The sequence below is a fragment of the Syzygium oleosum genome, unplaced genomic scaffold (assembly GCF_021117445.2).
Source record: "Syzygium oleosum isolate NSW1041296 unplaced genomic scaffold, Sole_v2.1 Sole_v2.09, whole genome shotgun sequence".
Classification (NCBI taxonomy): domain Eukaryota; kingdom Viridiplantae; phylum Streptophyta; class Magnoliopsida; order Myrtales; family Myrtaceae; genus Syzygium; species Syzygium oleosum.
The window spans coordinates 12,183,297-12,207,397 of NW_026607493.1; the positions used below are offsets into that span (position 1 = coordinate 12,183,297).

General features: G+C 38.4%; 1 protein-coding gene and 4 pseudogenes across 1 annotated transcript; 1 reads left to right on the forward strand and 4 right to left on the reverse strand.

The window, feature by feature from the left end:
- LOC130138890 (kinesin-like protein KIN-14J) lies at positions 1–1,151 on the reverse strand (annotated as a pseudogene).
- Positions 1,152–1,197: 46 nt separating this feature from the next.
- Positions 1,198–2,579, reverse strand: LOC130138889 (kinesin-like protein KIN-14J). The gene is made up of 7 exons (XM_056314417.1): positions 2,537–2,579; positions 2,257–2,391; positions 2,112–2,193; positions 1,935–2,033; positions 1,688–1,855; positions 1,483–1,589; positions 1,198–1,402 (listed from the first exon to the last, which is right to left on the reverse strand). Exons 1-7 carry the CDS (start codon positions 2,552–2,554, stop codon positions 1,202–1,204), a joined length of 810 nt encoding a protein of 269 aa, XP_056170392.1. The 5' UTR covers positions 2,555–2,579; the 3' UTR covers positions 1,198–1,201.
- A 2,152-nt stretch (positions 2,580–4,731) lies between these two features.
- Positions 4,732–7,699, forward strand: LOC115668505 (kinesin-like protein KIN-14J; annotated as a pseudogene).
- A 1,516-nt stretch (positions 7,700–9,215) lies between these two features.
- On the reverse strand, positions 9,216–22,180 carry LOC115662008 (ubiquitin-like modifier-activating enzyme 5; annotated as a pseudogene).
- Positions 21,740–24,101, reverse strand: part of LOC115668426 (kinesin-like protein KIN-14D) — a 70,478-nt pseudogene continuing 68,116 nt past the window's right edge.

The following is a 24,101-nucleotide window of genomic DNA, read 5'->3' on the forward strand; positions in this document are numbered from 1 at the left end:
ACTCATGATTATTATTTTTTCTTTTATGAGAAAACATGAGTATGAGTTTCTCTATAATATTGTGCTACTGCAGATATACCTTGGGGAATAGATATAGATAGGGAAAAGATCATCTTAGGTGAGGGAACAACTACAAAGTCAACTTGGTAACAACTATAGACGATATCTATTCCCTGGCTTCTTTATCATCTTTGCATCTAGCAGCTCCTAGCTCAATGCCGGCTACCCTCTCGACAAACTTGAGAGTAGCAACTGTCTGAGAATATGAATCTCTCAGGATTGATATGGACAAACATGAGTCTTTGCTTGACCACCTGAGCAAAGGAAAGATTGGAGAAGCAGTTAGCAAGAACTACAAATTAAACTTCATGTGCTGTGGGCAAAAAAAATCATTAAGAATGCTTTAGTTCCCTCATCATTATACGTTGACATACATCCATCTTCTCCCAACCCTCCCATCCACCTGGGTAGTTCTGCATGGAGGGGTGATAAAACTAAAATGCGAAACACTTGAAACATTATCTTACATAAACTAAAGTACCTAAACAACTCTGAAGAATTCTCGTCAATTTGCTATTCCAGTAAGGTACATGAGACTTCTTTTGTGCAAGTGCAAAAATAACATCTCCTAGGGCCGAGAGTGATCGATTTATATATCGAGCCTCTTTTAGCGTATCTCCTGTAGCTTTTGAACTATCCACTCTTTCACTTCCAGCAAGATCAACGAGGGAGAGACTACCATGTATTATACCATCACTTTTTCCTTGCACGTGAATGATCAAAACACTGCATGTGCACGAGTAAAAGAGGAGAACCTCATGATTAGATTTCAAGATTTAATAAAGCAAATACAGAGGCGCTAAAAATAAAAAGTGAACAACCTATGGGATCTGCTCCTTTCATTCAAAGCTGTGGCACTTACAGCCCGCTTACTTAAGCCGATCCTCATCAATTCCAGCACATCCGACGTTGATTCGACGAGAAGCAGGCACAGCTAACCCACTTGGTTGGATGATATTACAAATCCCACGCGTGCACAAGTCAAAGAAAAACCAGTGACTCTTTATTTCAGAAAAGAAAAAAATAAAGAGTGCAAACTGCAAAGAAACACATTGTCCGAGATATGATATGGACTGATAATATGAAATCATCAATAGCTAATGAAATTTAGGGAATACCAAACAAAAACATTATAGCAAAACTAGAAAGAAACCATATGGAAAGGATATCTTGTATGAAGTCCATAATTTGAAAGTAAATCACGAACTTGCTCATTATATATTTCAACCATTTGCACAACTTCATATGAAACATCCGTTCTGCTTTGTGCAATTTGAAAAAGATCATTTAGGGCCCGATAATTGACACCCCAATCCTCCCTTGATGATGCACCAGATCCACTCTGTATTAGCAGAACAATGTCTTTTAATAAATAAAAGAGCAGTCCAAATTTTGTAAAGACGAACAAAAATTCCGACGAACCATCGTATATGTTTTTCCTGATCCAGTAGGACCATAGGCAAATATACAAACATTACATCCGTTAAAAACAGACTGAATTAATGGTCCAGTGTCCGAGAAGACCTCCTCTGCAAAATAGGTATAGTTAGAGTTTACTGAAATAGCGTTGGTGCATGCAAACAGTAAACTATTCAATAGAGATGCTTTATGGAAAGACAAAAGAAACCTTGTGTTGCAGTAGGACCAAACACCTTGTTGAACTTGAACAGCCAAGTGCTGTCTCTTCCCTGCTTGGGATTTGAAATTACCAATTCGCCAATACTATTAACTGTCTTCTCTTTCGTGCTTTGACCTGGAAGGATTGGTCTAATTCTACAGTACACTCTGATATTTCCTACTCATCAAACACAAGAACAATCAAATAAACAAAAAATGAAAGGAAGAGATCGATAGAGCAAAATAAATGCAAGTACCTTTCAATTCTTGCATCTTATTGTATAGCCACCTGTTTTCTGCAAGAGCCTGCTGGTAATTTTGAGTAGCATCTGCTACTAACCCGTTCAATATTACTCCTGATCAATTCGAATGTAGATGAGAAAGTGACATGAGAAAGATTCAACGGCGGGTAACAATTATAAGCGTAGCCATACCCAAGTCACTTAGCTCCTTTAAGTGTCGTCTTCTATTCTCCAACAGTTCTTTTTTCATATATTCTGAGGCCGCTCTCAAGTCCTAGCAATCCAATGTGCTCATTGTAAACATAATGAATTATCAACGGAAGGATGGCTAACATACCTGCAAAGCATTGACTTGAAAGTCAACAAACCTTTGGAACTCCTGTTGTTGTCTCTTCCATGCGGCCTCCTCTCTCGAATCCTCTATTAGACTCTCAAGCGCCTCCACCTTCTTTTTCAATTGAATCTTATCATTCTGCATTATTAAAGCAATGATTATAGCACTTTTCAAGAATTAAAAAATTAGAAGGATTATGTAGCAAAAATTCAGAAATAAACATGAAAGACGTGCTCAATCATAGAGGAAGATGAAAAACAGGATTTGAAGATAACAATCACACCTGAAGACTCTCTAACATCTCCACACTCTCCTGTTAACCAAAGGAAATATGTGAACAGGTGATAAATGAGTCATTTGATTCAAGTAAAACGAGATGTTACAAGGAATACCCGATAACTTCAATAGCTTCCATTCTAAGCTTCTCAAGTTCATTGTCAACATCGTCTACCTGCAAACAAAGCTAGTTAAGAACTTGCCATGCCCTATATGTGAATTTCCAAATGTAATTACATGTCTAAAACTCTTGCCCAGTACCTTAGACGAAGCCTCTGAGCCCTAGTAGAGTTGCCCATCCCGAGACCTGCAATGACCACATTGGGTATGCACTCATAAACATGGCGCAGTATAGATGACAATCATATTGGCCCAATTCCTGGTCAGTAGATCATGAGTTTGCAGGAGCGATCGAGTGCAGACCCATTTCCAACGGTCCACGTCACAGGCTTATGTGGTGGGTGTCATCCTAGTCAACTTAACTCAAAGAGGGACGCGTTTCATTTGGATGAAAAATACTAAATCCTACTCTCTCATATCTCGGCTTGGAGAGAGCTTTCTGTGAAGAGAACTCAGAAAATGTGAAAGAGCATCTGCGCAGAGACGGCAGAAGGAGCTCAGAAATGTGAAAGAGCATCTCTGCAACTAGTTACAGAGGTGCTCCTTCCTGTTTCTTAGCGACCTGCTGCCCATGGAACCCCAATTTGTTCTATTTCTCTTGCGGACCGACTTTCAATCCTCTCATTTCCTTGCGACCGAATCATCTCCTGCGATTTGACGACGGCCATCGCCTCAATCACGATCTAAACTCGATCTGACATAAGAGGAAACAGACACCATGCAACAAAGTTTCTTAATTTTGTAAAGCAATCCGGCATTTTCAGTTCTAATAATGATTTGCACATCGAATTTTCGGACGTTCTGGTGCAAACAACATCAAGGGAGAGGGGAATCCGAGGATCCAATGAACCCAAAGACAGAGAATTCTCTAGATCGGTGACAGAAACTCAACTACAACGACATGCATCCCGATCAATCACGTGCAGCCAAGAGATCACGTGACGATCTGTCTTTTGGATCCAGTTATACAATTCAGAGACCAATTGTTGGTGCAATATATCCAAATTGCTTAAGGCATACTTGTTAGGACGTTTGAATATATTGCACCAACTATTGGTCTCTGAATTGTTTATCTGGATCGAAAAGACAGATCGTCGCGTGATCTCTTGGCTGCACGTGATTGATCGGGATGCATGTCGTTGTAGTTGAGTTTCTGTCACCGATCTAGAGAATTCTCTGTCTTTGGGTTCATTGGATCCTCGGATTCCCCTCTCCCTCGATGTTGTTTGCACCAGAACGTCCGAAAATTCGATGTGCAAATCATTATTAGAACTGAAAATGCCGGATTGCTTTACGAAATTAAGAAACTTTGTTGCATGGTGTCTGTTTCCTCTTATGTCAGATCGAGTTTAGATCGTGATTGAGGCGATGGCCGTCGTCAAATCGCAGGAGATGATTCGGTCGCAAGGAAATGAGAGGATTGAAAGTCGGTCCGCAAGAGAAATAGAACAAATTGGGGTTCCATGGGCAGCAGGTCGCTAAGAAACAGGAAGGAGCACCTCTGTAACTAGTTGCAGAGATGCTCTTTCACATTTCTGAGCTCCCTCTGCCATCTCTGCACAGATCCTCTTTCCAATTTTCTGAGTTCTCTTCACAAAAAGCTCTCTCCAAGCCGAGATATGAGAGAGTAGGATTTAGTATTTTTCATCCAAATGAAACGCGTCACTCTTTGAGTTAAGTTGACTAGGATGACACCCACCACATAAGCCTGTGACATGGACCGTTGGAAATGGGTCTGCACTCGATCGCTCCTGCAAACTCATGATCTACTGACCAGGAATTGGGCCAATATGATTGTCATCTGTACTGCGCCATGTTTATGAGTGCATACCCAATGTGGGCATTGCAGGTCTCGGGATGGGCAACTCTACTTCTCTGGAGAAGAAGGGCTCAGAGGCTTCGTCTTCGTCTAAGGTACTGGGCAAGAGTTTGACATGTAATTACATTTGGAAATTCACATATAGGGCATGGCAAGTTCTTAACTAGCTTTGTTTGCAGGTAGACGATGTTGACATTGAACTTGAGAAGCTCAGAACGGAAGTTATCGGGGTATTCCTTGTAACATCTCGTTTTACTTGAATCAAATGACTCATTTATCACCTGTTCACATATTTCCTTTGTATACTTTGGTTAACAGGAGAGTGTGGAGATGTTAGAGAGTCTTCAGGTGTGATTGTTATCTTCAAATCCTATTTTTCATCTTCCTCTATGATTGAGCACGTCTTTCATGTTTATTTCTGAACTTTTGCTACATAATCCTTCCAATTTTTTAATTCTTGAAAAGTGCTATAATCATTGCTTTAATAATGCAGAATGATAAGATTCAATTGAAAAAGAAGATGGAGGCGCTTGAGAGTCTAATAGAGGATTCGAGGGAGGAGGCCGCATGGAAGAGACAACAACAGGAGTTCCAAAGGTTTGTTGACTTTCAAGTCAATGCTTTGCAGGTATGTTAGCCATCCTTCCGTTGATAATTCATTATGTTTTACAATGAGCACATTGGATTGCTAGGACTTGAGAGCGGCCTCAGAATATATGAAAAAAGAACTGTTGGAGAATAGAAGACGACACTTAGAGGAGCTAAGTGACTTGGGTATGGCTACGCTTATAATTGTTACTCGCCGTTGAATCTTTCTCATCTACATTCGAATTGATCAGGAGTAATATTGAACGGGTTAGCAGCAGATGCTATTCAAAATTACCAGCAAGCTCTTGCAGAAAACAAGTGGCTGTACAATAAGATGCAAGAATTGAAAGGTACTTGCATTTATTTTGCTCTATCGATCTCTTCCTTTCATTTTTTGTTTATTTGATTGTTCTTGTGCTTGATGAGTAAGAAATATCAGTGTACTGTAGAATTAGATCAATCCTTCCAGGTCAAAGCACGAAAGAGAAGACAGTTAATAGTATTGGCGACAATGGCGAATTGGTAATTTCAAATCCCAAGCAGGGAAGAGACAGCACTTGGCTGTTCAAGTTCAACAAGGTGTTTGGTCCTACTGCAACACAAGGTTTCTTTTGTCTTTCCATAAAGCATCTCTATTGAATAGTTTACTGTTTGCATGCACCAACGCTATTTCAGTAAACTCTAACTGCACCTATTTTGCAGAGGAGGTCTTCTCGGACACTGGACCATTAATTCAGTCTGTTTTTAACGGATGTAATGTTTGTATATTTGCCTATGGTCCTACTGGATCAGGAAAAACATATACGATGGTACGTCGGAATTTTTGTTCGTCTTTACAAAATTTGGACTGCTCTTTTATTTATTAAAAGACATTGTTCTACTAATAAATAAATAGGAAATAAAAAAAGATCCACTCTTACAATTTAATCTCTATCGAATTTGAATATCAGAATAGTGGATATAGTCATGATTCAATGGGCTAGGTCTAATTACTTTTTCTTTTGTTTGTTGGTTTCTAATTTTTAGAATAGATTTGATTGGAATAATGGAAAATAGGAATATTTGGCAATTCAAGAGACGACTTATCATTATTCATTATAATAAATATAAACAAGTGTTCCACTTTATTTTATAACTAGAATTACTATAAATCATGATAATGATAACTTATCGATAATGATAACTTATCCTAATAAAGATTATAGAGTTAGTTCCTTTTTTTATTACAAATATCAACAATATCTCTATTTTTCTACAGAGTGGATCTGGTGCATCATCAAGGGAGGATTGGAGTGTCAATTATCGGGCCCTAAATGATCTTTTTCAAATTGCACAAAGCAGAACGGATGTTTCATATGAAGTTGTGCAAATGGTTGAAATATATAATGAGCAAGTTCGTGATTTACTTTCAAATTATGGACTTCATACAAGATATCCTTTCCATATGGTTTCTTTCTAGTTTTGCTATAATGTTTTTGTTTGGTGTTCCCTAAATTTCATTAGCTATTGATGATTTCATATTATCAGTCCATATCATATCTTGGACAATGTGTTTCTTTACAGTTTGCACTCTTTATTTTTTTCTTTTCTGAAATAAAGTCACTGGTTTTTCTTTGACTTGTGCACGCGTGGGATTTGTAATATCATCCAACCAAGTGGGTTAGCTGTGCCTGCTTGCAGCAGGCGTCTCGTCCAATCAACGTCGGCTGTCCAATCAACGTTGGATGTGCCGGAATTGATGAGGATCGGCTTAAGTAAGCGGGCTGTAAGTGCCACAGCTTTGAATGAAAGAAGGAGCAGATCCCATAGGTTGTTCACTTTTTGTTTTTAGCGCCTCTGTATTTGCTTTATTAAACCTTGAAATCTAATCATGAGGTTCTCCTCTTTTACTCGTGCACATGCAGTGTTTTGATCATTCACGTGCAAGGAAAAAGTGATGGTATAATACATGGTAGTCTCTCCCTCGTTGATCTTGCTGGAAGTGAAAGAGTTGATAGTTCAAAAGCTACGGGAGATACGCTAAAAGAGGCTCGATATATAAATCGATCACTCTCGGCCCTAGGAGATGTTATGTTTGCACTTGCATAAAAGAAGTCTCATGTACCGTACTGGAATAGCAAATTGACGAGAATTCTTCAGAGTTCTTTAGGTACTTTAGTTTATGTAAGATAATGTTTCGAGTGTTTCGCATTTTAGTTTTATCACCCCTCCATGCAGAACTACCCAGGTGGATGGGAGGGTTGGGAGAAGATGGATGTATGTCAACGTATAATGATGAGGGAACTAAAGCATTCTTAATGATTTTTTTTGCCCACAGCACATGAAGTTTAATTTGTAGTTCTTGCTAACTGCTTCTCCAATCTTTCCTTTGCTCAGGTGGTCAAGCAAAGACTCTCATGTTTGTCCATATCAATCCTGAGAGTGATTCATATTCTCAGACAGTTGCTACTCTCAAGTTTGCCGAGAGGGTAGCCGGCATTGAGCTAGGAGCTGCTAGATGCAAAGATAATAGAGAAGCCAGGGAATAGATATCGTCTATAGTTGTTACCAAGTTAACTTTATAGTTGTTCCCTCACCTAAGATGATCTTTTCCCTATCTATATCTATTCCCCAAGGTATATCTGTAGTAGCACAATATTATAGACAAACTCATACTCATGTTTTCCCAGAAAAGAAAAAACAATAATCATGAGTACGAAAAAAAACATGGAATTTTACGAGATGAAACTGGAGAACGGATGCGGAATTGTTGCTGTTATCTTCTGTTCTCAGTGAGTTGAAAAACCGGGGAAATGAACCTTGAATGAGTTGTCATTGTTGTTATTGCTAGTATTACGTGCAAAGTCGTTTACATGTGGTGCTAGTGAATGGACTTCGTCCGAGATGTAATGAATATTGGTTATGTAGGAATTTTTTGTTTGATAGGAGCAAGAAGACTTAGTGCAAAATGCATAAAGTAAAATGTCAAAATTTTCCTTAAAGTACAGTAGAAAGACGACAAAGACTAATAGTTCACTTCATGCAGGGCTAGAATAGAGTAAGATTGCATCTTCGCATATGTGAACATCATTGATTGCTGATTTGCCTTGATAATTTAGTAGTTCAAGCTTCTAAGGAACCTTTTAGTGTTTCGACTAGGGGAAAAGCTGATACTGGATTTTTATTTCTTGTAAATCTCGTTCTTGTTTGATTGTAGCAGGAGGACCTCGTCTAAGCTATGTTGCACCGACACGTTCCAAAGGCCACCGTGTCCGTGTCCGACACCGACACGCACTGACACGCGGCGCACACGCTCGGAGACGCGGTCAACGCACCGGACACGTCGGCGAGTCCGGAGCAAAAGGGAGAAAGAAGAAAGACAAGCCCCCCTCGTTAGATCTCTCGCTCGCCAGAGCAATGAACAAGGACACATACCGCATAATCCCGATCCCTTTCGACAGCGAGTAGCCGTTGTTTCGAATGTCCACAAATCGAGGCTCGGATGCTGCGAACCCCACGACGAATCCTCTCGAAAAAATGGGGAACGGGGAGGTGGGGGATCTGGGAATCGGTCCGGATTGGGGGAGAGAATTTGCCCGGGGAGGGAGGATTTGGAAATCTAGGTCGGGAAGGGTTTTGAGAACTCACCGACGACCCCCGATCCTCCCGAGCCGAGCGTCACGGATGACCGAGCTGAGCGAATCGGAGTTTCCGCGGTGAGAGCTGCCGGAGGAGAGGATGAGAGAGAGAGAGAGAGAGGGAGGGACTGTTGCAGTTGCAGAGACGAGAGAGTGATAGGGTCGAGAGAGTACTTGATGGAGAAAGCTGAATAATAAAAGCTTTCTGCCCTTCCCTAATAAAAAAGACGAAGATGGCTTCTTAAAAGCTTTAAAAAATTGATGGAGAAAGAGGAATAATTAAAAAGACGGGCAGAAAATAAAAACAAAAATGTGTACTCCGAGAGAAAAATATATATGACCAAATAAAAGAATTTTTACTATATCACATGGCATAATAAAATATGTCATATATAATTTATCAAATTAATTTGATTTTTTTATTTTATGAATTTGTATCGAATTAATTTGATTAAAATAATTAATAAATTATAATTTATCATGTATATATAAAAATATACATTTAATATATAACGTGTTCCAACGTGTCAGAATTCTCTACTTTTTGAAAAATGACGTGTCTGCGTGTCGTGTCGTGTCGGTGTCGATATCGGTGCAACATAGCTAACAACCACGAGAAAAAAAGTAGCAAACAAGATTTCATCCTACCAAACTTTGATTGCAAACTGCGTTTTGGGGGGCTGGAAGGGATATGAATCTGCACCGAGAAAAGGAAAAATAGTGGATATCAATCAATACAGTGCAAGATCGAAATGTCACTCTTTCTGCACTTTATAACAGCAGCTAAATTATAGCACATGAATGAGAAAGAAAGGCACATGTGACAGCGTAGAACAGAAAACAAGCAATGCAGACATTGGAATTTTTTTTCAAATCACCGTGTTGAGTTCGATTTTGCCCTTCTTAAGGAGGATCCCCTCCAAACCTAGACCTATTAAATGGGTAGGTCGGGTCGGGTCATAAATCGTCCGACCCAAATTGACCCATTAACCGGACCCAAATTGACCCATTAACCCATTTATGACCTAGAATTCCCCAGTTTGGGGCATTTTATACTGGACAAATTCACACTTCGCTCTGCCGTTGAACTGCCGTATGGGGCAGAATCATCGGCAACAACAATGCAGTCACCACTCAACTTCTACCACCTGGAAGAAACCAAAAGGTAGGTAGAAATACTAACACAAATAAGCACAAGCACGTGGACTTGAGCAAAGCTAAGACTGTACCGTCCCACTGAAGTTTTGATAACAGATTGCCTTTGAATTACTAGGAGGAGGAACATAGTTTGTCCAATATCTTAATCGACTTTTCTTGGCCTGGAGTTCTGCAGCCTTCAGCCGTCTCTTAACTTCTTCTTCCATCAAGTTTGCACTCCATTTGACATATTTAGCCAAACCCTGCCAAGGAAACATAAGAGGAAGGAGATTCAGTGACACAAGCTATATAAACAAAGCAGCACAAAATGTGGAGAGTGGTAACAAACAGACAAACATGTATCCTTTTAGAAGCTCAAGAAAATTGACAAGATGTCAGAAGCAACTTGCAAATACTCATGACTGTTTATGCAGAGTTATTGGCACTCTAATTCTCAAGTTTTGACTGTTTTCTGGTCAACTACTAAACAGTCACATTGTTCAGGTAGACCAATCTAATCATGGGACAAGCCTTCTTTTAGAAAAAAACACATCATTATTAAATGAAGAGTAGTCTGTCAATTCGACTTTTACCAAAAATAAGTAGTTTGACGTTAATCAAGATACAGATATGTCAATGCAAAGTTCACTGAAATAAGTATCATTACTTCTCCGAAATAAATATCACAAACAATCCACATTGCTTTCCTTTGGACTGAAAATGATGTCCATTTTACTGATCAAATACTGACATGGTTTCTCAGTGGGACATAGCTCAACATCTAACTTCAATAATAACGGAGGTCACAAGACGCACTATGTACCTTTGTTATTAACCGTACATGTTTTACACGTCTAGAGATAGCTTATGCAAGGTAATGTGGTGTGGATCACCATGAAATATCTTATCTACATTGTTAGAGTGGGCACACTTTTCTCCAAACAACTTTTTTGAATGAAACAAAATTATTCTCAACACTAGACAATTCCCAGATATATATAGTAAAGAAGAGTTTCGAACTCCAGCGGCATCTACACCCTACACATCTGTTGCGCACCTAGTGTCCTCAGTCCTCATATGCTCTTTCGACACATTTTAACTTTCATTTTCAACACATGTACCAATGTAGGCATTTATTTTTATGTATATTGCACATTTGTTCTGTAATTTATTGTCTGCTATGTTTTGCCCTCAAGTATTTCATACATGTCTATAAGCGAGACCTATAATGACCATAACTAATCTAATGAATTATAGAAAACTTACGATAAATAGAATTGCTGTTGTTTAGACTAAAAAGGCTAATACAGGAAAAATTGATTTGTCCACGGTTGTACTCCAACGAATAATAATAGGTGCATTGTCGGGCAAGGTGCAGATATACTAGGTCATCTATATAACTCATGAGCCCACTATCACCAATGCCATCAAGGTGCATTTTGTCCTCTAGTGTCTAAGACGTTAAAAATTTTATGCGTGATTAATTCTTGAGATCTATCTTGAAAGATATGAAGTCCAAATAAAATTGTTGGATACAATTTGTTTGCATGTGTGTTGTGATGCAAAATGCATATACACCGAAGCTCTCAAGCTTATCTGTACAACACATGAGCCCCACTATTAATTCAGACAAATCAAACTGAGGTGCTGTATGTCTTTTAGTGTCTGAAACCTCAAATAGCCAAACAGTGCTTATTACCAAGATACATTATGAAACGGACATAATTCAAACAAAATGAAAAAAGAAGCTTATATTGAATACAATTTATCTGTGATAAGTTGATAATAAATAATGATATGTCCATCCATTGTCATGCATATAATAGTCCGGGATAGCTTACTAGCTTATTGTAATTGCAAGATATTTCACTAGTTAACTTAATAAGTAATAAATGCAACCCCTCCATCTAGAGATGTAAATCACTGGAGACATTAAACATGACATACAAAGCCATTGCTGACAAATTTGAACAGTCACACATTCGAATTTCATGCTCATTATAACAGAAATCCAGGCCCCTAATCATCCACAATTTGGATCTCTCATTTCCGTTGTACTAGATGCTATCTCAAATGCTAAAAACAACATTTCGTGTATACCACTGTAAAATTATATTGGAGTTTCATGTATTGTTAGGAAAAGTCTACCTCAATCTAGAGATACATTCCACATAGTCTCTCCATAATATAAACATATGGTCATCTACTTTATGCTTGCCACACATTAAAGCATCGAATTAAAACTTTACTCCAATGGCTTAACAATTTGTCCCAAAAGCTTAAGCTATCAAAATAACAGACCCATTATAATTGTCAAGCATGTATTCCTTAACACTGCTTCTTGCATGGAAGCTAAATCTGACACGTGAAACATGGAAATAACCAGAACTAGAGTACAGATACAAGGAAAACAAAAAAAATAACACTAAGAAAAATGTTTTGAAATTTGGTCTCTTGATATGTGCTAATACGATAATACCGTATGAACTAACAATGTGCTCCAAAAACTTAAGCTATCAACCAGAGCCATGACATATATCAACCATTTCTTACTCAACAAGTCCAAACAAATATATCCTAGTATTACGTTCTAGGCAAGTGAAGAACACATTTCAGCACCCATGAACAGACCCATTCCATCTGCAACCTTGCTTCACACAGCACGAGTGACACAAAGCAAAGCAAATTTATGCAGATCACTGAACAGGAAACATTTCCCAGTATCTAGGTCAAAGAAGACAAATCTCTCCACAATCTACCGTAATGAAGAGATGTCTCACAGCAGAGTGGCGATATAAAGGGAAGCATTGAGGATCCTACAGAACCTCATTACCATTCACAAAGGACAGCAATTAATCTAATGCAAATGCGCAACACGGAGTAACATACATTTTCCAAAAGCTCCAATGCCAGATCCTTTGCTGAGTCTGAATCAGAATATTAGACCGAACCTATAAGGTTACTGAATTTGTCAACACCTTCCAGGACAATACAGACCAATACAAAAAAAACTCCTTAGATATGTGAAGAACGGTGCTTATAGAATTTCTTAAGATCAGAAAGCAACAAAAGGTTCTTACATCTCTATTTAAAACACGAAACTCCGTGAAATGTTTGGCTTCCAAACCAAAGGGATCAGGTGAAACATCAGCAGCTGAGGCAGCAGAAATTGCAAGTCTCTGTGCAGATGTTAAAGGGGCCCTTGGTTCAGTAGAAGCAACTCCATTCAGTTCATCAGATACTTCTGCTTCAGCAACAGGTTCGGATGCAGTCCTTCCCACGGAGGGTGCCTGCAAGAAGTAAAAGATTGGCAGGCAAGTTAGTTAATATTCACTTAGAAAGCTAAATCAAACAACTAAGTCGCTAGCATATTTTCCATATCGTAGGTTAGTGGAGCCCACTAACCCACAACTGTACTAGCAAATATTTTTATGCTTATTAACTTCTAAGGATCTGATTTATTTATTTATTTTTGTTAGGATCTGATTTATTTCATTAATGGGACAAAAAAGAAATTTTAATATTCATAAACAGCATTATATACCTTTATAAAGCCCACTATTAGAACATAAAAGCCCACCGAATGATTTCTATCATGGATAGAGAAATGCAGGAAGGTACCAGAACTATGAGTACATACCCCAACAAAAAGTGGGCGACAGTCTCAATTTTCCTAGTGATAGCTAGAAAAGCAACAACAACAAATGGTCATGATGCGACAGTTTTAAGATACAACACCAAATCATTTTCTCACCACATTAGATAGATCTGATTTCAACGGACCGGGTGGAATTGTATAGGTTGATAAAGACAAATTCCTCGTTCCCACGCATAATGCAAGCAATTTCATTACGAGCTCATGTCACAAGATGATTACTTAAAGGCAAATTCCCGTTTAAATTAGCTGAAACATCCACATTACCTGACTTCATTGAACAATCTAACCATCATCGTTGTATGGAATTTGGTTAATCATAAGCAATCCATCTCTTACCTACTCTTATTGCAAGGAAAGATAGAAACAGAACCTAATATCTCTCAAATGTTAGAGTGGAACCATCACGAGGGCAGATGCCTTTTTCCACCATTATGTTTCCATGGTTGAAGTGTAAAAAGCACGACAATTTTGCAGCTCTAGAACCCAGATCTTGTGCAACCACAATGAATTTAAGCCAAATCACAACCCTCGAGTCAATAGAATTGCTACCATTGCTATCCTCTCTTGGACTATAAAAAAAAAGTGAAACAGGAAAGGACAAAAAACGTCAGCAAAACAGAATAGTTCGGTTCCTTTAACCTTTCAGCAATCTAACTGAACCCATCTTGAATTTCAAACCTACAAATCATGCTACAACCAAGGTGTGAAGCACTCAAGAGTTTATGCAAAAGAAGGAAAAATAATGATACCATGTAAAGGTAAGACCACAATTCCGATTTTTCCTTCCACTGGTATGTGAAGGCTATGTCGCAAGTTAAACCCTCCTGAAAATGAGTCAAGCTTTCTAGGGAAGTCACTTCAGGCGAAATCAGTAGTTTGGACCTCAAACCGAATTAAGTGCATGGAGTTGTTTTCTTAGATCTTCGAGGTCATCAATTTATGCACGTGCTAATCCAGAGGCAGAACATTCTGAAACTCATCAGCACTGGGAAGTTCTCGAGTAAGCCCTCAGGAAGAGCATCTGAATAGAACATAAAGTTGTATGGTAATGGCTGAAATAAAGTTGCAAGTGAGCAAACGAAGAACTGAAACGAAAAGCAGGGGAAGAACATGAAATCTGGAATTCTAACAGCCACTAAGAAGTATGCAATACAGCCAGCAACTGATTATACAATAAAGCAAGAGTTCCCAATTTTTCTAGAGCACTATTGGACCTTTTATCCACAATGAATAACAAAACTACATCACAAACATGGGAGTTCAAACAAAATCAGAGAAACAAGAGGGAGTAAATACCAAAAGATAAATTGTAAAAACTCAACAGGTCAAAAGCGCAGCTCAGTCACATGTGCATCCAGGGAAGTAGTGTAATTGTGCAAAGTGGAACTTTTCGTTATTTATATCTGTCAACATAGAAATATAATTTTCTCACACAAAAAAATAAGCCCAGATCCAGAGGGACTAGTCGCAGATGGAACTTGAAATGTTCAGTGATACAGCCATAACAAAGAACAGCATCATCACCAGTTAAGGAGAACTTGTACGTACAAGTTTATACTAAATAACAAGTTCCCTACGGTGAATCACTTCCTTTAAATAGAAGAAACGAAAGTCACCTGAACTTGCAGCATCCGTGCTCTTCAGATCACTATCAACAACAACAATGAAGAGGAGAAAAAGATTTGCAGAAAAAAAATTAGATCATCAACAACAATGAAGAGAAGAAAACATCAGAATAAAGGAACCTCAAGACACCATAACTAAGCCCTAGAAAGAGAATAGCCAAATGCATAAGATTTCCCACTAAATATATGGAATGCCGGGTCAATCTGACATGAAATGACATGACAAACATTTTTTACACACCATGTTTAGTTCAAATGAGGGGGAACGATTCCAATTTCCAACGAATTCAATTGTTTGGACAATATCAACGACTAGAAGACAAGAAAAAAAAAACTTATGCTGTCACTTCGCAAGGAACCTCTAGAGTTTTCCTCCCAAAATAGTAAAATTTTGCAAGAAAAAGACTTCCATCTTATATTCTCTGGTCTTTCCCATCAAAACTGACAAAAGAGAGGAAAAAGATTGTCTCTGCCCCTTCTATCCTCTTCATTATTTTCTCCCACTAAAAATGTTTGATGAGGTGTAAGTACACTGCTTTTGGTCGAGCACAAAAGTTATTCATCTGTCAAGTGTTAGGCACATACAATGAATACCTTATGTTCCACTCATTATCAGCATGAAGAGGACATTCAGCAGCAGACAATGCCTCAGCCTCCATCTTGGCTTTAGCAGCAGCATACCTTGATGGCTTCGCAAGCATGTATTCTTTCTGCATGGTGAATCAAAAGAGAACCAGATGACCAAATCACCATGTGGAACAGATTAAGCTGTCACAAAACAAAGGCTGCTCAAATTAGTCGCCTTTCTTTCTAGACATGCTGCATTTGCACACTGAAGATTTGGCCTCATTTCCATGGCTGGGAAATAGTCTTTAAGGGAATTGTATCCCTGCAATCATGCAATAAAAACTTTCAGAATTTCAAAGGAAAAGGAGCACAAGCCCCAGCTTCTATGCACAGATGCATATAGAGAGAGAGGGAGAGAGTACCAGGTATGGTGAGACATGTCCAAATTTAAGCAAGAACTTTGGTGTATTTTGAACAAGAAGACCAGCAACAACTCCCTGAAAACTTAGGGAAATTAATATTCAGTGGATGCTGCAACACAATAAGGAGGAGGGCAAACCTGTGTACCATGGCAGTTGGACACGATGCAGCAGAAATCCCCTCACGTTTAAGTGTACGTTCATCCACTCCAGATGCTACAACCTAAAATAGTCCATGAGAAATTACCACCAGAAAAAACAAAAATTTAAAGAGAGAGAAAACTAATAAAAGGAAGCAAACCATGTCTAACCTCCATGTTATAAATGAATCAAAAGTCCACATCAAGCAAGTTTGACAAAACTGCTCATGCTTCAGACCAGTCAACAAAATGCACAAGATTCCTGTACTATGTACTCGTCATATATGTGGGCTTGCAATATAGAGTTTCTTTCCTCTTCAGATATTTACACATACTGTCCTTCAAATTTTTCATACAATCGCAGATAAAATTTTACCTCCAATTAAATACCATAAGAAGCACTTGACAAACAGACAACAAGATTCTTACTCAAAAATTAATTGCGTAGCAGCTCCTTTCCTTCCAAGCCAGTATGGAAACTATTACTTTCCATAAATGAGGAACAAATTCATATGTCCAATGTGTCGATGAGTGGGAAAGAGGATGCATATAAAAGCTATTACTTTCCATTCTTTTGTCTCAGGTCCATAGATCTGATTTCAATCAATCGGGTGGAATTGGAAAGGTTGATTAAAACGATTCCTTCATTCCCATGCATAATGCAAGCGATTTCATTACGAAATCATGTCACGGGATAAATACTTAACGGCAAATTCCCGTTTAAATCAGCTGAAACATCCATATTACATGACTTACTTGAACAATCTGACCATCATCATTGGATGGAATTTGGTTAATCATAACTAATCCATCTCTTAGCTACTCTTATCACATGGAAAGACAGAAACAGAACCTAATATCTCTCAGATCTTAGAGTGGAACCATCACAAGGCCAGATGCTATTTTCCATCACTATGTTTCCATGGTTTAAGTGTACAAAGCACAATAATTTTGCAGCTCTAGAACCCAGATCTTGCGCAACCATAAAAGAATTTCAGCCAAATCACATCCCTCGCATCAATAGAATTACTACCATTGCTATCCTCTCTAAGACTTGAAACAAAAATGAAAAGGGAAAGGACAAAGAAAGTCAGCAAAACAGGATAGTTCAGTTCGTTTAACATTTCATCAATCTAACTGAACATATCTCAATTGTGATTTCTAAACCTACAAATCATGCTACAACCAAGGTGTGAAACATTCAAGAGTTTATGCAAAAGAAGAAGGGGAAAAAATGATACCATGTAAAGGTAATACTGCAGTTCCGATTTTTTCTTCTAGTTGCATGTGAAGAGTTAGATGCTCCTGAAAATAACTCAAGCTTTCTGGGGAAGTCACTTCAGGCGAAATCCTTAGTTTGGACTTTAAATCGAATTAAGCGCATCAAGTTGTTGCCTTAGCCTTCGAGGTCACCAATATATGCATCTACTTATCCAGAAGCAGGAACATTTTGAAATTCATCAGCACTAGGAAGTTCTTGAGTAAGCCCTTCGAAAAGAGCATCTGCATGGAACATAAAGTTGTATCATAATGGCTGACCTAAAATTGCAATTGAGCAAACGAAGAACTGAAAAGAAAAGCAGGGGAAAAACATGAAATCTGGAATTCTAACAGCTACTAAGGAGTATATAATCAGGCCAGCAACTGATTATACACTAAAGCGAGAGTTCCTGATTTTTCTGAAGCACTATCGGACCTTTTATCCACAATGAATAACAAAACTACATCACAAACATGGAAGTTCAAAAAAAATCAGATAAACAAGGGGGAGTAAATATAAAAAAATAAATTGTCAAAACTCAACAGGTCGATTGATCAGCTCAGTCACATGTGCATCCGGGGAAGTAGTGTAATTGTGCAAAATGGTACTTTTCCTTGTATATATCTGTCAATATTGAAGTAAAAACTCCTTGCGCACAAAACCAGAAGCCCAGATTTTCCAAAGGGACTAGTCGTAGGTGGAACTTGAAATGTTCAGCGAATCAGCCGTGACAACTAAACTAAAATCACGCGAACTATGGCATGAAAAGAAGACAGCAACATTACCAGTTAAAAAGAACTTGTACTAAATAACAAAATCGCTACAGTGAAACACTTCCTTTAAATAACAGAAACAAAAGTCACCTCAACTTGCAGCATTCGTCCTCTTCGGATCACCATCATCAACAACACTGAAGAGCAGAAAAAATTTACAGATCATCAACGACAATGAAGAGAAGAAAAGATTACAGAAGAAAACATCAGAATAGAAGAACCTCAAGACACCATAACTAATTCCTAGAAAGAGAATAGCCAAATGCCTCATATTGCTCACGAAATATATGGAAAGACAGGTCAGTCTGATATGATATGACATGACAACCATTTTTCACACACCATGTTTAGTTCAAAGGAGGGCAACAATTCCAATTTCCGACGCATTCCATTGTTTGGAGGAACATCAACAACTAGAAGACGAGAAAAAAAAACTTATGCTGTTGCTTTACGGGGAACCTCTAGAGGTTTCCAACCAAAATAGTTGAACTTTGCAAGGAAAAGACTTCCATCTTATATTCTCTGGTCTTTCCCCATCAAAACTGATAAAAGAAAGGAAATGATTGTCTTTGTCCTTTCTATCCTCTTCATTATTTTCTCCCACTAAAAGGTTTGATGAGGTGTCAGTAACACAGCTTTCTTTATAAATGATTTGGCCGAGCACAAAAGGTATTCATCTGTCAAGAATTGTAAGGCATGGACAATGAATACCTCATGTTCCACTCGTTATCAGCATGAAGAGGACATTTAGCAGCAGACAATGCCTCAGCCTCCATCTTGGCTCCTAGCTGGCTTCTTACGCATGTATTCTTTCTCCATGGTAAATCAAAACAGAACCAGATACATAAATCACCTATCTGTGGACAGAATAAGCTGTCACTAAATGAAGGCTACTCAAATTAGTTGCCTGTCTTTCTAGTCATGCCGCATTTGCCCATGGAGGATTTGGCCTCATTTCCATGGCCGGAGTCTTTATGGGAATTGAATCCCTGCAATCATGCAATAAAAACTCTCAGAAGTTCAAAGAAAAGGAGCATAAGCCCCAGCTTCTACACACACATGCATATAGAGAGAGAAGGAGAGAGTACCAGGTATGGTGAGACATGTCCAAATTTAAGTAATAACTTTAATGTGTTTTGAACAAGAAGACCAGCACCAACTCCCTGAAAATTTGGAGAAGTTGATATTCAGTGGCAACGGCAACACAATAAAAAGGAGGAACCTGTTTACCATGGTAGTCAGTAATGATGCAGCACAAACCCCCACGCGTTCAAGTATATGTTCATCTACTCCAGATGCTACAACCTAAAATAGTCCATGAGAAATTACCACCAGGAAATTGAGTTTCTTTACAGCTACCTCTCCCCCCCCAAAAAAAAAAAAAGACTGGAAGAGATAAAAAATAACAAAAGGAAGCAAACCACGTTTAACTTCCATATATAAATAAATCAAAAGTCCACAATCAAGCAAGTCTGACAAAACCGCTCATGCTTCGGACCAGTCAAAAGATGCACAAGATTCCTGTAGTATGTACTCATCATAAATGTGGGCTTGCAATATAGAGTGTCTTTCCTCTTGAGATATTTACACATACTGTCCTTCAAATTTTTCATACAATCTCAGATAAGATTTGACCTCCAATTACAAATAGACAAAAAGATTCTTATGCAAAAGTGAGAAATGCTATCAGAATCTCATTCATTGTAGCAAACCCATTTACTTAAAATCAACTATATAGGACTATGTGAAACTGCCTTTGAACTACAGAAAGAGATATGGAAGCCTTTATTTCAGATTTTCTCAACTTCCCGAAGACTTTGCTCCGGACTAGTAGTACTCTGAACAACTAAACCAGCTGACCAAATTGAACTTATGTATGTAGTATGTAGAGAGAGAGAGAGAGAGAGAGAGAGATGGAAAAGATGGAAAGTATGTATCATACCAGATTCCATCCATGTCTGGTTCAACTCATTGCAAGCCTGTATGACCACAAAAATTTTGATATCACACAGCCATTGAGAAGATTCCATAAAACTACACCAAGATATGTACAATTCGTTCTTGTCTAAATGAAACAAAGTCACTCATCAGTCCTAGCACCCCTACGACATCAACTCTAACCGGTTAACAACCATTCTTGCTTCATAATTATCAACACAGCTTAACACCAGATCCACGCCACTACCTTCTTTATCTGGGTAAAAGGATTTATTCTTCAAACTTGATACAAAGGTTTCAAAGTCTTGCAGTGCCGTTATATTCCATGTACAGCTCTGAAAAAATCAGAAAAGTTGACAATGGAATGATAAACCGAAACGGATAGAATCAATACTCACATCAGACTCCACAAATTCAACCGGCTTTGAGTAACAAGGATATTTATATAAGATAGGAATTGAAACATCTAGTTGTCTAAGCCTAAGCTACTTTTAGAACTATAAACTAGCATAGGCCAGGAATAGCAAATCGATGTCCAACTAACCTAAACATCTCCTTAGGTCAGTGATATCTGTGAATGATAGAAAATCCAAATCAACACATTAATGTCCAAGGTGTGGTAACTCATGCCACCAGCACAACATGCAGTGAAAACTTTCAAGATGCCGGATCAATTTTCCCATTTTGATAAAAACTTTTGGTTCATAATACAGGAATGTGTATCTACGAAGAGATGTGGGTTGACTTCTAACATTGACAGGACAAAGTACACACCTCAAGGACAACATCTGGATTTATATGTCTATGAGAGTCTGAACAGCTGCATCAGTCTTCCCAACCTAAGAAGGTATAAGAAAGAAATTTGAATGACCATTGACCAAGCAATACAATTTCAGATACCAACGTGCATGCTATATAATATACAAGCAACTCTGGCCAGCATTACACTTCTACAGTTCTATTTTGATCTCAAGCTTATAGTTAATTGTTGAAGGAGAAGGATTCCTGATTTTATTACATTGATTGTAAGGATGAAAAACTTAAGCGCTGTCAGCTACCTGCTCTGGACGGAAAAATAGCCTGTTCATATTAGATAACTCGACTTTGTCATAGTCATACAGCAAGAGGCGACCTACACCACACCTTGTGAGCATCTCAGCAGCAACACTTCCCATGCCATCAATTCCCTGCAGCTTGAATTATGTCAATAGAAAGGAATAGATTAGTCAATTGAAATGCTTTTTCATATTAGATAACTCGACTTTGTCATAGTCATACAGCAAGAGGCGACCTACACCACACCTTGTGAGCATCTCAGCAGCAACACTTCCCATGCCATCAATTCCCTGCAGCTTGAATTATGTCAATAGAAAGGAATAGATTAGTCAATTGAAATGCTTTTTCTTTGCTGAGTTAATTTTGCAAATGCACTATGAATATCTCTTTTGTTTTCATACAAAACTATATTTTCATACAGGAACAGATTGAACGAAGAAATAACTACAGACAACTATAGCACCTGAGTACTCCCGTATCCTTTTGAAGTTCTCCACAATTCCCATCCTTTGTAGTGCCATGAGCCTACCATAAGGGTTACTGTCTACAACCTCGGCACTCATATCCTGACAGTCGAAGAAAAAACAGATATCTCCAAATCATAAACTGAAAGTTTGATGACCAGGCAATATAGAGAAAATAGGAATAGAGAACCAACAGAATATCACCTAGACTTTCGAGCAACGAACTGGGGCAAATTTTGCAAGCTCAGATAGATGCTTCACCTGCAACCTCAGCTATAAAACTACACCAGATGAAGGCAAACAATATTCAGAAACTCACTCATTTATTACGGAAAAACTTCATTTCAAGGACCCAAGCTTCCCTGAACAAAGGTTTTCCTCTATGATCCTCCTTGTTTTCAGAATCACCAAAAGTCATGAGGCAATGGAAAGCCGAAACAATCAAGTACTCTCTTTCATGTCCACGCATAGTATTCACCCGCCATTCATATAAACTCTCCAACGTTCAAATTTACAGTCTCGGGATCCACAATAGACGAGTCCAGCATTAACCCAAAGACGAACAGAGCATAGCCTCATCAGAAATGTCCCCATTCTGTAGGTCTCTTTACTCAAATCAAAATTGCAAATGAGGTGGTGTGAATGTACCTGGCTTGACGAAAAAATTCTTTTCTGTCAATTCAAGCAGTACGTCCTACAGTAATTTTTAACAGGAAAAAAGAAGATGCACTCAGTTGTCTGGCAAAGGAACACGATATTCTATAGCTAGCATAATCCACACTGGTGTGGGCTTATACAAGAGATGAAACACCACCAAAGTGTCGGAAAGAGGATATGGCTCAAGAAAAGTAAACAGCAGAAAACAAACACAGTCCACAAGCAGATCTAAAGTTCAAAATTCTGAAAACAAACAGGTCTACCATGGAATAGCAGTCACTCTTCTTACGAACCTGGCAAAGAATGTCCACAAGGAGGTGAGTTTGCAGCTGATGACTGCTGACTGGATGGGTACACCACATAGAGAGCGCATACTGGGTTTTTGTAGTAGTTGCACCTGAAGTTTTCTGGGGTGACCCAATATCAGAATATCCTCTAGGAGAGCCATTTGTAGAAATATTTTTTTGGAGTCCTGTTTGGAGCAAGTTTCTGTGTAATATATGGAGTTACCGAAAATCTTTGCGTAGAGTGCCGTGGAGCAGTGAAGAACTAAGAAAAAAGTGCTTAAAATTGTTGTTTCTACATTTAAAGTTGAGGTAGATAACATGGCATCATATCAATCTGCAATATGCCGACCACATTCAATTGACACTTCATTGGAAAAGTTCCAGAGGATCCCATATAAGGTAAAAACAACTCAAAAGGAAGAAAGCACATGTGAGTGAGAGCGTGCACACCCTGGTTATATGCTGCACATGCGTTGATATCCACCACCTTAAATCATACGTGAAGAGTTAAATGAGTAACTCGGGATGGTGTATTCTAGGTTGATAGCAATTTGAGATTTAAGTTAAGCAATTTGAGATTTAAAACAGTTTTCCTGACGCTTTTGAAATTATCATGTAGACTTTACCCAAACGAGAATTTCTTTATTTTAGGAGTAGAATTCCTTTTAAGGAATTTCACTTATCATACTTCGCAGGTATGTATTTTTGCGTACGGTCAAACCTGTTCAGGGAAAACCTATACCATGTTTGGTAAATCCGATACTCCGGAACAGAAAGGGTTAATACCACGCTCTCTGGAGCAAATATTTGAGGCTAGTCAAACCCTTTCTGCCTAGGCGTGGAAGTCCGAATTACAAGTAAATTTCTGTCTTTTATACTTTGTTTTTCTGTTTGATCTATATCGCTGGCTGATATGGAGGTGCAATTTAGGCTTCCATGTTGGAGATATACAATGAGACGATACGTGATTTGCTGTTACTGAAAGAGAGTACCCCATTAAACAAGATGCAAATGGAGATGCCTATGTAGCTAACCTCTCCCTAATTACAATACACAGTATTGAAGAAACTACCTCACTTTTGGAGCAAGCTGCACGAAGCAGGTGTGTAGACTGATCCTCATTTTTTTTTTGTTGATTTAGATGTCAATGATGATTTTAGGTGCCTAGCAAAAACTTTCTTACATTCTATGGCATTAGAAAATTTCATTTGTTAGCTTCATGTGGCGAAGCTGATAGTTCATTTACGTTACCTAGCTTATTACTGTTTTGATACTCTTATGCGTCTTTTTCTCTTTTCTAGTTACGAATAAAATCTGTCTTTTGTTTCTTTACATCTGTGGAAATGACACTCGTGAATGAGCAGCCATCTAGAAGACACTCTGTTTTTACATTGTGGATACACGGGGCGAATGAGGTATAAACAATTCTGTTACTATGTTCTGTTC